We start from the raw sequence: 16,593 nt of genomic DNA, 5'->3' as shown, positions 1-16,593 counted from the left end.
GATTTGCCACACATCTGCACTTGGTTTTAATTGGCAGGGTGCGCACTGTGATTAGGAAAGACCATTCTGGGTCTGGATGGTGGTCTGGTGACTGCTGTCACTCCAGTCCAGGGCAGGCTTTGCTTACAGCAGTATCTGTGTCAGCTAAGGAGCAGGGTGTTACAATGCACTTCTCAGTTTATCCTTTTGGAAAAGCTAGCCTGAACCGAAGCCGGCACAGGCTTAAAGTACAAGAGTCTTTCCAAGTCAGATTGGTCATCTCTAGTTTCATTTATCTAAAATCAGCAAACCAGGGAGCAGAGAAGCTGATGATAGAGCCTCTGCCCCTTGGGATGATTCACTGGGAGAAGCATGTACTTCTGAAAAACTGTGCTGTCTTAAAAATACTATTTATTGGAAATAAGTAAAATGGGAGGTTGAACAACATGCAATAACTTTGAAACAGAAGTTTGGTCTTACATCAGTTTTGAGTGAAAGCTTTTGTTAGTTTCATAGGTCTATTCTGTGAGAATAAACAAAAGCCTTAAGTTCTAAGGACATACATTGTGTTACTCTTTTTTTTCAGGTGGTATCATGGGAAACTTGACAGAACAATTGCAGAAGAACGTCTCCGACAAGCAGGAAAACCTGGAAGTTACCTTATTCGAGAAAGTGATCGGAGACCAGGTTCATTTGTGCTTTCGTTCCTTAGTAAAACAAATGTCAATCATTTTAGGTGAGAATTAAATGTTTTCTCTTAAAATACTGTAGTCTCTTTATTTTTGGTTTTAGAACACTAAAGAGTATAAACAGAAACAATCATAATTGAGTAATTTTTTTACTTGGTTGCATGGTACGGGTTTTTACTTGTGTTTTTTTTGTTTTAAAATATGCTGTTTAAAAATTATTTGATAGGCTAAAGAACAAAAATGTGATGAAACTGATATCTGGAAAGAAAAGCCTGTCTAAAGTGTTTGTGAATAGACATAAAGCAAGATTGTTTTGAGTCTGTTCTGTAGTAGCCGTTGTAGCTCACAGGACATACTGAAAGTGCTAGTAATCTGGTTGCTCCCTCAGTTTAGAGGGAAAACCACCCTAAAAAAACCCATAAAACCAAGAAGAAACAGAGATCATGTATTTGATAATCCGAAGGTTTGCTGGAAACAGCTTTCAGTATGTGTTAGTATTAGTTGTTCTAAATACAAGCAGCTCTTTATTCAAAGTTGTAACTAGGATTATTTTACCATTGCCGTGTTCATTAGTGAGTTCATTTATTCTTTAGTGTAAATGAGATGTATTCAGTGGAGAGATTGAAGGTTAGTCAGCTAGTGGAGTGCTGCAATGTAATGTTCTTTACACACAGGAAGGCAAAAATTTCTTCAGTGGTAAAAGAAAAAAAATGTCAGTTGTCTTCATAGCAACAAATTCAAAGCAAATTCTTCAACTTCTGGAAGCGGGAATTTTACAGAATAACAACACATGAGCCACTGTGTGCGTGGTTTGCAAATGCGGGGAGTTTTTGGTTGCATCTGCTGTGTAAAGAAGTGTGGTTCAGGAGTCCTGATCTACCATTGGCATGAAGGCATAATTCTCCTATGTGCAGCACGCAGATAGCATTTCCTGTTCGTATCTTGCCATCTGAGCTGTTGGTTTCAGCTTCTCAGCTGTGCTGGTACTGGTTTAGGAACTGTTTACTGTGTAGCAGTAGCAGAAAAGTAAACCCTGCTAGCTCTTGCTTTCCAGTGCTGCACTGGAGTACTGAATTATGTTTAATAACTTCTTTTGGAGCTAGTATCAGGCAATTGACTATTGAATCTTGCCCAACAATACAGTGCTTCTGGCATCACAGGAAGAAAATAGTCTAATGATTTCCAATTCCCTAAGGAAAGGGTCCTTAAAAATATTTCCAAACCTTAAAAGAATCTTTCATTCTGAGATCCATAAACCACACAGAGATAAACACCCCAAGGGAATTACTTTGTTTGTTGATAGTGTTCTTCAGAGGCTGGACATGTTTTCAGTTTCATGTTTTGACTGCCAAGTGTGTATTTTTGTTTGTTGTTAGATAGGCAAGTGTTGCAGTCAAGAACATTGTCAACCTCAAGCATGGCACAGCCTTTAAGTAAAATATTTCAAACAAATACAGGGATGGATCGCCTATGTCCCACAGAGCAGAAGTGCTCTTTCTGCCAAAGCTTCGTCTTTGCTAGTTGCTGCCTACCAGGAATGGGTGAAACTTCCATTGCTGAAAAATGTTCTTATACTTTGTTTACTAAAAGTGGGGTTTTTTTTCACATTAAACTTTGCTGAGATGTCTGTGCAACTGAAATCTCAACATTTTTGATGAAAATTTCTTAAACTCTTTTAATTATTTTGGTGCTCCTTGAAAGCTGCATACTCACATGTATGCTCATGCTGCACATGATTGATTTATAGCATATGGATCTGTGAAAACTAAATCCTTTTTCACTGAAGTGTTACCTTTTTTTAATGAGTCAGAGTGATAAGGAAAATGTTTGTGTTTTAATCTCATCTTTCAGAATTTTCTCTGATGACAGAAGTCTTTCTGTATTTGCTAGCTCAGTGTTCGGGAGAAAGATTTCATTTAAACTTGATGAAATAATATTCTGAAACTAAGTTTTATTTAGAACCTAATATCCACTGAATAATCTACCAAGGAATCTTAAAGAAAACATGCCAAAAGATCTAGCCTATGTCCTTAAAGTTATATTGTTTTCTGACTCACCTTGTAGTGTTATATGCTTAAAAACTTTATATTTCATCTCTGAAGATTCCTCTTTGTATGCGTGTTACATCACTGTTTGGGAGAAAGCATTTAGTTTAAAGAACTGACTGAGAAGGAAGATTTTTGGGCAGGAATGTATCAGAATAACTGACTTGCTAAAGAAGAAGAGTGAAAATGGAGGAAAACAATAAGTAGTGTACTCACTTGGGATGAAGAATAAGTTTCTTGGAAATTGAATATTTGGGATTGTTTTTTTCCCCTTTTGTTTTTGAGTTGTTCACAAGCTTTGTGAATATAAATGTGAAGTAGAACACTAAGAAGGTTCAAATATATTTATTGATTCAGATAATCTGTTTTGTCTAATCTGTTGTGAAATATCCTCAATGTGTCTCTACCGGAAACTGGACAACATGAGTATTTAGATTTTTTTTTTTTAACAGCAAAATTTGCTTAGCTTGGGTAATAGTTTTTCGCAATTTCTTACTTTTTTGTAAGAATGCAAGTGAGCTGCTGCTCAGGAATCCTGTCTGATCTCTATGTTGCTGGAAAAATTCAGGTCTGGTTGATGCCATGATAATTTCTTTGGACTGCCTGGTCAAAAATGACCAGTGAAGTTGTTTCAGATTAAGTACTTCATTTTTGCACGTGACTCTCGTATGTAACAGGAATGGTTTAAATACCGTTGTCACAGTTTGAAAAAGGGGGGCTGTTTCCCACCGAAAGGGATGCGATGAAATAGTGTGTTGGCTGGAAAAGCAAACCCAGCCAAACCACACACGAAAACTTTTGATGCTTGTTAGCAGCTTATCAGCACGTTAACGAGCTCATTAAGGCTTTAGTTGGGCAAGGAAATGATAACACACAGACTACATATGAAAAGGATAGAAACAGAAAAGTTTAATAGAAAAACGCCCCCAAAGTAAAATCATTTTCAAAGTTAAACTGGACTGGAAAAGGGAGAGAAAGAGATAAAGGGAGAATAGATAAAACTGTACAGTTACACACAAAATCTCCCGATCGGAACAATCCCTGCTTACAAACAAACTCCCCCCCCACAGTGGTTCGCCACGCCAGTTGGGGGGGAAGGGGAAGGAAGAGTCCAGTCCTTTCACCTGATGAAAAAGTTCTCGATAAGGAACTTTCTCCTGAAACAAACCTTTCATGCAAATAAAACACAGTCCCTCTTTCCTCCGGAGTGGCTGCAGAGAACTCTTCTCTGCCAAGGATGGGTCTTCCCAGACTGCCCCACACACACATCTGCGCCACGGGCCGGCCTGGTCGCGTCCCAAGGGAATATCTTCAAATTCCCCCGCACGTTAGTTGCTACTTCATCCGCCGCAGAAATAAGGGGTACTGCTGGGTCAATCTGTCATGGCAAAACAGTTCACACACCACCCCCGCCGGGAATCGGCAGAAATGGAGAAGGTTCTACCCATTTTGCAGAAGGAGTCTTTTACTGCTTCAGGGAAATAGCAGGTCACGGACGTGGCTTTCTCTCCTCGATAAAGGTTTCCAGTCCCGGGGCATAAGATTCAAGAGTCCTGCGTGGCGTATTTGAGAAAGCCGCAGCACGGACAAGATAGAGAGGACAGTAGATAGAGCAGCAGTAATTTCCTGGTATTTTTAATATAGAATCTAATCTCTAATAGTAAGAAGGTTTTTGAAGGTGTTGGGTTTTCTGCATGGTATAATCAAGTGCAGTTATTTGTTGTTAAATTATTGAATATGTTGTTAATTTTATATAAGCCTGTCATAAAAGGTTTATATCCTGAATGGAACAAGTAATAATGCTTTTATGTCTACTAGTGCTAATTTCAGTTTTCCAGGACACTCACAATCACATTTTTTTTCTGTTTCGTTTGGTTTGACAAATGTACCAACATTTTTGTGAATCAGAACTTCTTTTAGAATCTTGAAATCCTAGTGTATCATGCAATGTGTGTCCACAACTTTTCATGAAATGTTCGTTAGCTAAGATTTACTTATATATTTATAGAGAGCTTGTGATACTGCATTTTGCTAAATGCAGACAGTGCTTTAAAAATCAAACATTATGCTAATTTCTTTTTTCTTTAAAAAATGGTAGAAAATATTTTCTTTTGTCAAGTTTCTTTTTTTTTTTTTTAACAGGATTATTGCCATGTGTGGAGACTACTACATTGGTGGACGTCGTTTTGCTTCACTGTCAGACCTAATTGGTTATTATAGTCATGTGTCCTGTTTGTTGAAGGGGGAAAAGCTCTTATTTCCGGTAGCACCTCCAGAGGCAAGTAGTAAAATTTTTAACTCTCATTTACTTAAATGCTAGTAACTTTAATCATCTTTCATAGTTTTGTTTGGAAAAAGCATTATATGAAGTTTCCTGTGGTGAAGAATAAGGAATGTAAAAATACGTTCTTACTGATACAAATTAATGATTAAAAAAAATGAATTGATGTTTAATGAAAATGTGTTAAGAGAAGTCTGGAGGTCAGGTGTTGTAGTTATCTCCAGATGTAGTAATAGCATTATAAGTAAACAGAGATAAACAAGAAAATGTGCAGTTCTTGGCTAGTAAAGAGCACCGCTGAAATGTAATCCCACTGTACTGTGATATTTTGTGTATCTAACAATAGTTTCAAAATACAAATCCTGGAAATAATTGAGGTTTCTGAAAACAGGCCATCTTTCACATACCCATCCTTAATACAAGTTAAGTAAAATCAAACAAAATACCCCCCTCCAAACAAAACACAAAACCTAAATGAAGATGTTTCTGAATGTTAAACTTCTGAAAATTTTCACTCTAAGTGGAATAAAGTTTAAAAGTATAATTTTATGGGAATTATCTTGGTGGTAATTCATTTTGAAGATGATAAACATATATTATCTGCCATGCTAGAAGATGAAACAAAATGAGAGCTGGCTTAGCTAACTCTATGAATTATGTTTTTGTGCTCTCAGTCATTTTGAGCTTTGAAAATTTAAGTCTGGTGAGGAGGATATAAATGACTCTTACCAGTCCTTTGCCTTAGAGCAGCATAACACTGGGGAAAAGGATTCTACTCTAGAATGTGGGAAAAATATTACCTCTGTTCTCTTCTTTTAAATTGTAGCCTGTGGAGGACAGAAGAAGAGTTCGAGCTATTCTACCTTACACCAAAGTGCCAGAAACTGATGAAATAAGGTATGTTTTAATTACAGTAGGAGTTGTGAATCCTCTTGAGGATTTATAAATACTAGTGATTTAAGTTTGTGTTTAAACGCAGACACAGTCTAGTGGCATCCAACACATTTAGGGTAAAGGATGATGCTTTGGTTTTTGTGTTGGAAATGGCAATAAGACTTTTTATTCTTGACATATTTATTTGTATTAATTGTAAGGGAAGTTACATTAAGTTTAAAGAAGTAAAATTAGTAATGTTATAGTTTTGAAGTACATTTTAAAAGACCTACATTTTTCTCTGAGAGGGTAAATGTGTATATGACAGAATTCTGGGCAGAACTGCCTCATGTGAGTGTGTTAAATAAAAGAGCTAGGCTGTTTTTCTTGAATGCCAACAGAATTAACTAATAGCAGAAAAGTAGTTCAAGCCAAGCTAATTCTGACCAATAGAAAGAGAGCGTGAGCATTGATTACTGACAAATGGAAGAACAGAGTATTTAAGGCCTTCTTTGAATTAAGAAAAAAGGTGCAATGTTAAAAAAGATTTGCCTTTGATGTACTAGTATTCCTTTTTTTTTGGTCTGTTCTTAGAAACTTGGTGACTTTTTTTTTCCAAGGTCTTTTTACTTCTCTGTCCGTAAAATAGAGGAAGAATGGTTCCCTGTTCCCTACCCTTCTCATGCTTTCCTCCCTGCAGAGGGAATCTGTATTTAACAAATGATACTTTTAAATGTGTAATCCCATGACTTTTTAAAAAATTACTATATGGCAGGCCTATCCATCATATTGCCATACTTTCCTGTTAACTGTTACTTGCTTTCAGCAAGTGCTGATTACTTGCAAGTGATACTCCTTTCTCAAGGTGTCAGAATTACTTTTTTTTTTTTTTTTTCAAATAGAAAAGTAGGAGGAAAGAGCTATGTAGTGATTTCTAATCTCTCTGATGAGGCAGTCTTGGTTTCATGAGTTGATTTAACGCACCGGTTGAATTGGGAATTGGCTTTATTTGGGGAGTATTAGCCTAAGATACAGAGAAAGGTATAGCTTTATAGCACCTTTGGGATGTGAATTTATCCCAAGGCTCCCAGTCCATTCCTACCTGACCTCCTTAAAGGATGCTGTGAAGATATTTGTCTTCAAGATTATGTTTTTCTAAGAAGATGAGAAGGTGGTAAAACAGGGAATCAACTCTCTAATTGTGTATTGCAAGTAAGGCTTCCTACTACGTGTGAGAAGAAGAAGATAGATTGAGACCATTAAGTGCCCTATTGCACCTACCAGCTTAAGAGGAAAAAGCATTTCGTTACTTGGCTATCAACAAAAATCAGAGAAAATTATACCTTTTCTACCTGTTTTAGGATACAGCTAAAGTACAAAGTTCTGTGCTTAGATTTTGAGATCCACATAGCTAAAATTCTTCTATTTGTGGCATAGTGGGACCAAAGCTTTCAGTTTGTTGTAGGTCAAATGAATGGGCTTTTGAAGACTTCTATGCATTTCAGAGAATCTTGACTTAAATTTTAATATCATAGTTAATATTCAGAAAGTTTGAAGTATTACAGGGTTAATTTCAGGCTGTTCTGTGCAGTAACTTCATGTGTAGTTCTTTGTAATAGTGCTGATGGAGGATGTTCTTGGTGTCTGTCACCCACTCTTAGGATTTGGGTTCATTAGCAGCTGAATTTATTCTGTGTTTTCAATACTGGTTTGGTTTTTTTTCTCTGTGATGCTGTTTGCTTTGTGCTCAAGTTAGTGCCTTTTCTGCTAGCCTACTTCAGATAACGAGCTCCATCTGCCCGGGTTTGAGGTTAGAGTTGTCCTCCTAGGATGGTTGCCCGAAGGCTAGTGAGCCCATCCTGCCCGTGGACACACTTTGTCTGACCCTTCAGTTGAGACCTGTCAGGCTTGGGAGACCCTACCTGAGACATATGCCAACACCAGCACAGCTCTCAACCTCACAAGGGCATGTAAGCTCTTTCCCCACAACAAGGGGATGAACCTTAGGTGTAAAGGGTGGGGCCAGTTCCGCGCATGCTGCGCCTCACCTAAAAAATCCACTGCGCAGGCCTGAAGGGTGCACTCATCGCTTGCAAAGCCCTGTAGCGACAGGTGAGGGACAATCCCGCATTGGCCTTTTCAGCCATCAGCGCGCTTGCAGTAAGCGTGGGGAAAACCCTTCCCAAATCTTCGTTCGTGAAGCCAAGCTGTGAACTTCAGATTTAAGAAATGCCACAGAAATTTGCTGTGTAATCTTGGACTGAAATAGTAGTTGATGAGCTTCAGTACTTTATTGCTATTTCATGTACCCTGATGCATCAGACTTGGTTGAGAAGTCTTACTGTGCTGCAGTGAAAGGTGTTCATGGTGACCTGAGTTTGTGATAACCCTTCAGAACACCAACCTTCCAGAAATGGAACTACCTAGACATGTTAACGCTTCTTATTTGTGCTTTTCTTATAGCTACTTGCATGGCTTCTGTGGTAACTGTTCTGTGTTCTCCGTGTAAAATTTGTCTTCCTATGTGAGAATATAAAGAATAGGTATTCCATAGGCTTTAATTATACAAGTTTAGTTTCCAGTGAAAGGAGTATTATTTTCTTGCAGACTGTTAAGGATGTCTCTGGTTATTTTACTGGTGTTTGTTATTTGATTCCTCTTGATAAAAGACCAATATTACTAGCTTTTAATATTGTCACGGTGTTACTTTTGTTTTATACATCCTTACAGTTTGAAGTTGACAGAACTGAAGTATGTATTAGTTACTAAGTGTAAAAGAAAAAGTATAAATACTCTTGTTTGTTAGCTACCTGTCAGGAAAATTATGTATTATTTGCTTGGGCTACCAATTCATGCATTTTTCCAAAACAGGTTATCTCAAATATTTTATGAAAATTATACTCAAGAATTCATTGTGTTCATTAAACTTTATATTATGACTGTATCTCTGATTTAAATCTTGCTGTAACCCTCTTCAGTTTCCTTAAAGGAGACATGTTTATTGTCCATAACGAATTGGAAGATGGCTGGATGTGGGTTACAAACCTACGAACAGATGAGCAAGGTCTTATTGTAGAAGACCTGGTAGAAGAAGTGGTAAGTAAATTTTATATTCACATTTCATAAATGAGTGAGATTTTTTGGTAAAATTATATTGAAATAAGCCCAAACTGTTGACACTTAATTGCCTGTTTCCTAGTTATGTACTTTTCTAAACCTAGTAACTGGATCTACTCCTTTTAAAATAAAACAAAGTAAAATAAATAAAATTAAAGCCTTAAGCCTAATTCGATATCAAAAAAGTGCTTATTTACATGTTGTCCAAAGAGAAGTACAAAAGAATGGTACCATAAATTTACTAGGCAGTTTCCCAACCTCAGCTGTCCTGGTGAAGAATACACTACTCATTTAATGGCATTTCTTTCTTACATTTGCTATGAAATGTTCACAAGCTGTACAGAATGTAATTTTGCATTGTGGTAGATCTTTCCCTTTTTTTTTTAAGGATGAAATGTGGGTTAAAAATGTATTGATGCATTACTTATACCCAGAAGGGCTTGTGTGGGCTCAGGAATCTAACCAGGTAATTCAGTTATCAGGGGAACAGGTGGTTTAATATTCTTCAGAAGGAAAAAAAAGAAAAGGAAGGTTTTTTTTATAACAAGCTCATCATTGCTTTGGAGTCAAATATTGTCAAGTATTTTTGACAATATTCTCCTACACTGTACATGTGTTTTGCTAATAGCAGTGTTACCTGCAGATACTTCGCACAGATCAGTGTCAGGATGTGAATGGCTAAATCGATGTGGTAGTACTAGACTATTGAACCACAGAATGACAAATCGGATGTTTAAGTTAACCTTAGGAAAGCTGAGATTTTAAAAAGTTAGCACCTCTGCAGAAGGACTTGAAACATAACAGAGGCAGTCCTCTGAGATAACATATTTTGGCTGAATTTCCACTTGGAGAATGAAGATGAAAACTCCTTTTCATAGAACTGCAATAAGCCCTTTAGTTCAAAACTGTCTCAGGCTTCTATAATACTTTTTCCAACAGAAGGTCTTAACCTATGAAGTTTATTTTTTTGAACTGAGCTGTGCTGTTGTCATGCACTTAATATGTTAATTTTCTCATTAGGGAAGAGAAGAAGATCCACACGAAGGCAAAATGTAAGGATTTTTGTTTTGTTGTTAAAAGAAATTTTAACTATTTATAAGCTTCAGCTGTAAACTTTCCAAGCTTTAGGGAAGGTGATACAAGGAGATTTAGTTTTTCATCTCAAGGCTTTTTTCTATACTAACTGCTGAAGGTGGACGGATAATTAACACAAAAGAGTCCTGTAATAGGTATGCCTATTGCTAATGGGTTTTGCAGTGTTAAAATGTTAGATCAGTCCCTGTACAGTCACTTTCAGCCAAAATATGCAGAATGAAGTATTTCTTGGATGCAGCATATGCCTTAGAGGATCGTTTTTGGATCTGCATGATTCTAAATCCTGGAAAGAGAGCAAAGTACCATTAGAAAAATGATAATGTGATATTTACAGCTTGTCTCTCTCTTTGCTTCATGTAATAACACTTAAATTTAAAGAGAAAGCGCACAGACTATAAGATTTGTTCTATTTCTTAAATGCTTTTTTTTTTATGGAATACTATTTAGGATCAACAATTTATTGATATGTCAAGCTATAGGTAGATTATTTTTGCTAGTAAAGATGAGTGGCAAAAAAGTTCGAAAAAATTTCTAGTGGCTTGATGATTTTGTCCATTCTCCATTTGCTTGCCCTGTGTACACCTGCTGCTCTTTCTCCGTGGCCCAGTTTGTGATTTCCAAGAGGCCAATGGCTGAAGGAGGCACTTCTTGTTGCCATAATAGGAGAAAGGAAGTAACTGGTGTGTTTGTTATTTGTTTACTGTTTGCTAGTGTTCTGCTAGTTGATTTTGCAGTAGGGGTGCCTTCAAATGTAGGATTTTTCATTTATTTATTGGCAAAGTAGTTTGTAGCAGATGCTTGGAGCTTTGTTATTTGTGCCACTCAAAGGAATTCTGGGGAGACAGTGATTCCTTTGCACATTCCAATAGCCAGAAATTATCATCTGAAGGCAGCATAGAAAGAAAGTTAGAACTAGAGCTCTTTTCTGATAGTAAAAAGGTGTTACTTTTAGCTTTCCTTTAAAGCACAGAATAAGCCATTAAGTTATAGCATGACAAGTTGTTTTGTGTAGTTGTCAGTGTCAGGCTTAGACTCGGCAGAGGCTGCTGAACTATTGTAGGCACTGCTATGGCACAGGACTCTGAGAAGATGCAGGGTGTGAGATGAATGCAGTTTATTCAATAGACTGACAATGCTAGGTTTTATTTCCACAGCTGCTGGCAAAATTCAATTTTGAGTTTTTCTGTATAGTGTTTAACCTCCTGTTTGATCTTTGGATTTCATGATGGGAGTAAATTGCTCTATGACTCTGACTTCAGATAATGCCTATCAAATTATCTACCATTTAGACAACTCATTTTTATCTCTAAACACAGATGGATTCTGGTATCAGCTTCTAAGTTTTGGACATTTTTATTGAAATAAATTTATTTATATACCTGTTAATGTTTTTTTTTCATGTTGTTGGTAGAACAGAATCTTTAGGTAGCATAATCAATGGATTATCACATCTATATGTATTACGTCTTTTTAAATAAAGATCAATTCATAGGTGCCAGAGCCTTGGATGTCATCACTGCCAAAAAAACCAGAGCTGGTAGTCTTGCTTTCTAATTTTTCTCTTCATCTTTGTTAAGATGGTTCCATGGGAAGATCTCCAAACAAGAAGCTTACAGTTTGCTGATGACAGGTACTTGTATCTCTCATTGAAATACAATGGTAGTGAAATGGCACAAGTTATTATATTCCTATTAAAGTGCGGCAAAACTTCCTATTTTTTTTTCAACATATATGAGTGTCTTAGTCTGACCAGCTCCTATGGCTGTTACCTCAGTAGAATATTACACTGGAAGAAAACTATCGTGGCTATGAGTATTGAGTACGTTCCTTAGGTGCATAATAATTTTTTATTGAAGTATTTTTTAAATTAATATATATGTAATAAATTATTTCATTTATTGATGTCTTCATCAAAATGCTGTGGAGAATATGCTTTTGAACACCTACAGGAAAAAATACTACAAATTTTTTTAGCCCTTTCATGGAGCAACTAATTCTTGAAATGAAAACAACAAGGTTTCTAACCAATGTTAAATAGCATACTTTAAATATCAGAAGAGAAATTGCTAATTTTTGAAAATGTGTTAAATCTTTTTTTGTATGCTCTTGTAAAGCGATAACAGAGGTGTGGCTAGGTTGCCACATGCAGCTAAACCATTCTGCATTAACTTTGGCAGTTTAGTACTAGTTCATCTAGTTTGAGATCACTGTTGGTATTCACATTATAGACTTGATATTTATTCAAATGTGCAACTCTTGCTAATTTATGTGGAAATAGATTTGATAAGGGCTCATAGAACATTAAGTAACACTACTCTGATATCGTTCCAGTTGGTCAGGTGTGCAGTTTTCTTGTGAGGCCTTCTGATAATACACCTGGTGATTATTCCCTTTATTTTCGGACCAGTGAAAATATTCAGCGTTTTAAAATATGTCCAACATCAAACAATCAGTTTATGATGGGAGGCAGATACTACAATAGGTAAGTTTTAATGATCAAAGGAATTCTGCATATTTTATATTTATAACAAATTTATATAACTTGGTCATGATCACTATTTACTCTTTGATCATAAGACTGTAGTTTTCTCAGTAGTACACTAACCATTTTACCTAACTTGCTTCATAGTTTCTTGTAACTGAGAAGGTTCTTAAAGCTTGTAGAAGCCTAAGCGTATGTTGTTTCTATCAAAGTTCTGTCTTCTGCAAACCAGTTTTTTCACACTATAAATTGTCTTATAAGGATCATCTGTTGATCTGTAATTGAGAGAATGCTGCTTTGTCTTGGAAGCTACTATTTGTGTTCTTGTCTGTTTGAAAAGGGAAAATAAAAATGATAATTTTAGCTGAGACATTCAACAGCATTTTCAAATAATAGAAAAGACTTCTCAGTGGTGAAAACTCAACTCACCCCCCTGTCTCAACTGAGGCTGCTGCCTGCCTCACAAAACCAGCACTTTTCCAGTCTTTCTCACCTAGAACCAGGATGTTCTTCAACCCAACAGAGAATTTCTCTCACTTCCAGCTCAGCTTCTGAATGTCTGTGTCTGAGAACACAGTATCTCTTAAGTAAGAAGTTCAGTGGACTTTTTTCTATGAATTCAAATGGATGATGGTGTGAGGCTAAACAATTAGACCCTTATGAATCTAGGCATATCCTCCACCCAGGCTGCTTGAATACCTTGTATGTTAATCAGTCTGGCTCCAGAAATCCTCACTGAAAACGAAGGTAGCTATGGCGTCAGCCTTCCACGAAGGTAAACAGTCTTTTCCTCATCCTATATTTTCATGGCTTATTAGGAGCATTATAGATTAGAAGCTCTGGGTGATGCCGATCTAACTAGCCAATATGTGGAACTCTTACTTGTCTGAAAATGTCTTGCAGCATTAAGTAGCATACCTTCAGAAAGCTGCTACATTGTTAGTTATTACTTCAGAATACAGTGCTGGATTCACTTGAGGCATACATACGTACAGTTATCTGAAGAAGGTTGTTTCTGTGGGGTTGAACAGAAAACAAGACTGTAAAATTAGGTGATTTATGACAAAATGCTTTTAGAATTTTTTTAAATACTTTGGTACCTGGTTCCAAAGCTCTTCCTCAGTATGGAAGAGAATACGCATAGCTGTAGAAAGCTTCGTTTTTGTTGGGTGCGTTGGAGAATTGCTGCTATACCCCTAGGTTCTCATTCAATCCAAGTTAGTACATGCTGCAGGTTGATAAGCTTCCTTGAAGTTCCAAGACATAATGAAATTATGTAATGCAAGATAATAAGACTGCAAAATGAAGATGCTAACTGCTCGAATTCTGTAATGTAAGATATACTGCAGAGGGCAATAAAGGAGCAGAAAAGAGGGAATAACTTCATGGACTTCTTAATTCTTGTGTTAGTTCATTTAATGGGGACAGTGTAAGAAACAAATCTTTATGTGAAGACTCGTGGTTTTATTGTGTAGAACAATCGGAAGTGGCTGAAGAACAACAAACAGGGCATTGAGTCAAGAACGGATAAACAAAGCATGGATTTCTGCAAGATAATGAAACTCTTTATAAGCATTTCTCGGTACAGAGAGTTCTGTCATTGTGGCTTATCTAAAAATGTAGCATTTGTCTTCAAGGTGGAAATTGTGGATTTAAGAAGCGTTGCTTCTTGTTTAAATGCGTCTCTTTGATGGTTTCAATTAACTATAAGGTTTTTTACATTGAGCTGTTTCCCCGAATGCTCTCGAAGTATCTCCTTTGAAATCTGATACTAGTATTAGACTAGATCTTTACAAAATCAGTGTTGGTAGTAGGAGTATTTTTTAATACTCTTAAGGAAACACAAAATGAAAGAAATTTGGTTTATTTTTCGGATATTTTGAATATACAGACATGAGACTGGAATCACAATAACTTACGTAAGCAACTGTGTGTCTGCTTGTATATGACTAAAACAGTGTTGATAACACACCAGTGTTACAGCTTACTGCGCAATGCTTACAGTGTTGAGACTTTCTGATGTTTCCTGAAGAACCAAATTGACCAAATATGCTCAGCAATAAAAAACTGAGGGGATGTTTCATCTTCCGAGGTCGATGTTTCTCAGATTGCCTGAGCATCAGCCTAGTAGTGAGAGGTGGTAAATGCTTTTGCATCACTGGCGTTCTCCCAACATCTTCATTTATTAAACTGTCTTTATCTTGACCTTTGAGTTATGTCAGGTTTGCCTTTCCTGTTTTCTCCCATGTCCTGGGGGCAGGGAATGAGCGAGCACTGTGAGGTGTTTAGCTGCTGGCCAGGGTCAGCCCGCCAGAGGTCTTTTAATGTCCCCCTCTTCTTTCTCCTTTTCTGGAGCTTTTATTGCTGAGCGTGACATGATATGGCAGTGAATATCTCTTTGGCTGGTGCAGAGCAGCTGTCCTGCTGTGTCCACTGTCAGCTCCTTGCCCACCACTGTCCTACTTGCTGGGTGGGCACAGGGAAGTAGAGTTGGGAAAAATGAGAGCCTCGACACTGCAGGTGTTGCTCAGCAGCAGTCAAAACACTGCTGTGCTATCAACACACTTTTTCAGTCACTCATCTAAAATGCAGCACTGCATGGGCTGCTGTGAAGAAAATCAACTCTGTTTCAGGCAGACCTCCTGCAGTTGTCATTTCAGTAACTGTGTCACAAGGTCTCAACCTGAAGATGTGCAACTACTGGTGTATGGATTTTGCTGTGAGGGTGATCAAATGCTGGGACAAGTTACCCAGGAAGGTGAGGAGCTCTATCCTTGGAGATGCTCAGAATGTGACTGAACAAGGGCCAGAGCAACTTGCCATCATTTCCCCTGCTTTGAGCTGAGGGCTTGGGTTAGGCAGTCACCAGAATAACTTCCATGTGTGTTTCACAGTTTTTGTGTACAACAGCACTTATTAATGTTTCAATTATGATTTTAGAATATGTGTTATGAAAAGCATACTGTTTCTCTGTCCATGTATTCATCTGCCTTCTTTCGAAATTCAAACTACTTGACAGGTTAACATTCAAAATAAACCTGTAAAATTAGGTGTGGTTCTTTGTTTCTGGTGATTCTAGGAAGTGAAAAGAAACATATTAGAAACATACAGAGTGAACAAGCTTTCAAGTTATCTTGAATTTGAGAGACAGCACAGTGTGAAAACTTAGATGACTGGAAGATAATTTTGTTTAAGATGGTAGATTAATCTATATTATGATGGGCTGAACAATACAGATTTAATGTTAATTCTTTGCCTTTATAATTGTGTAGGATGGTGTTGCTTAGTTCTGCTTTCTTGACTCTGCATTGTTTGAAATGTCAGCTGTTTGAACAACTCTCAAGTCAGTTGTCAAGTGTTTTTAAAAAAACAAAAAAGAGGAAAAAAAAGAAAAATACTGCTCACAATGGTGAGATGCTTTTAAAATCATCCAGGTAGCCAAGATCTGGGAACCCTGACAAGCCCCATCCTGAGCATTTTAAAATCCTAAAGTAACTGTAATGTAGTGTTAGGACTCATCTTTATTTCTGCGTATCAAGCCAAGTTTAATGATTTATTTTTTAAAATCCATGTTTGTTTATACCTCCCTTGATGCATTTTGTGTAACTAGGAGTTTTGTGGCTATCGGACATTGAAAAAGGCTATGATTCATTTTCCTGTCCCTTAGATAAGTCTTGTGGTCAGTCTGATTTCATGGTTGACGTTTTACTTGTTAGATAACTCTGTTCACTTTCAGATTTGCACACTGTAGCATACTTGTCTAGAGGTAACCTGGTATCTTTGTGTTAGCAGCATTCAGTTTTTTCAGGCATTTGGGTGGTTGTAAGACAGTATATAAGGGACCATCTGAATTTAGCTCACCTGCAGGAGGAGAGGACTGCAGAGCCAAGCTTTCAGTCACTCCATCAAGGCATATCCTAGTCTATAGGGTAACTACAAAAGAAGTTTCCAAATACAACTGAGCTTATTCTTCAGCCCATTTTACCAAACTGGAATAAATTAGGCACCTGCTTTTATACTGAGGAATTCCTG

General features: G+C 37.1%; 1 protein-coding gene across 1 annotated transcript in view; it reads left to right on the top strand.

Annotated features, from left to right (window-relative positions):
- Positions 1–565: 565 nt before the first annotated feature.
- The window catches only part of RASA1 (RAS p21 protein activator (GTPase activating protein) 1), a gene marked incomplete at its 5' end in the record, with an annotated part of 47,360 nt that continues 31,332 nt past the window's right edge, over positions 566–16,593 (top strand). The window contains 7 exons of the mRNA XM_010132845.1: positions 566–715; positions 4,856–4,991; positions 5,821–5,891; positions 8,846–8,963; positions 10,005–10,036; positions 11,657–11,709; positions 12,411–12,561. Of these exons, the coding sequence (XP_010131147.1) occupies positions 566–715; positions 4,856–4,991; positions 5,821–5,891; positions 8,846–8,963; positions 10,005–10,036; positions 11,657–11,709; positions 12,411–12,561 (711 nt within the window). The remainder of the gene's footprint in view (positions 716–4,855; positions 4,992–5,820; positions 5,892–8,845; positions 8,964–10,004; positions 10,037–11,656; positions 11,710–12,410; positions 12,562–16,593) is intronic.

This window comes from Buceros rhinoceros, unplaced genomic scaffold (assembly GCF_000710305.1).
Source record: "Buceros rhinoceros silvestris isolate BGI_N320 unplaced genomic scaffold, ASM71030v1 scaffold9923, whole genome shotgun sequence".
Lineage (NCBI taxonomy): Eukaryota > Metazoa > Chordata > Aves > Bucerotiformes > Bucerotidae > Buceros > Buceros rhinoceros.
The sequence above is the reverse complement of the archived record's forward strand: the minus strand, read 5'-3'. Positions and strand labels throughout refer to the sequence as shown.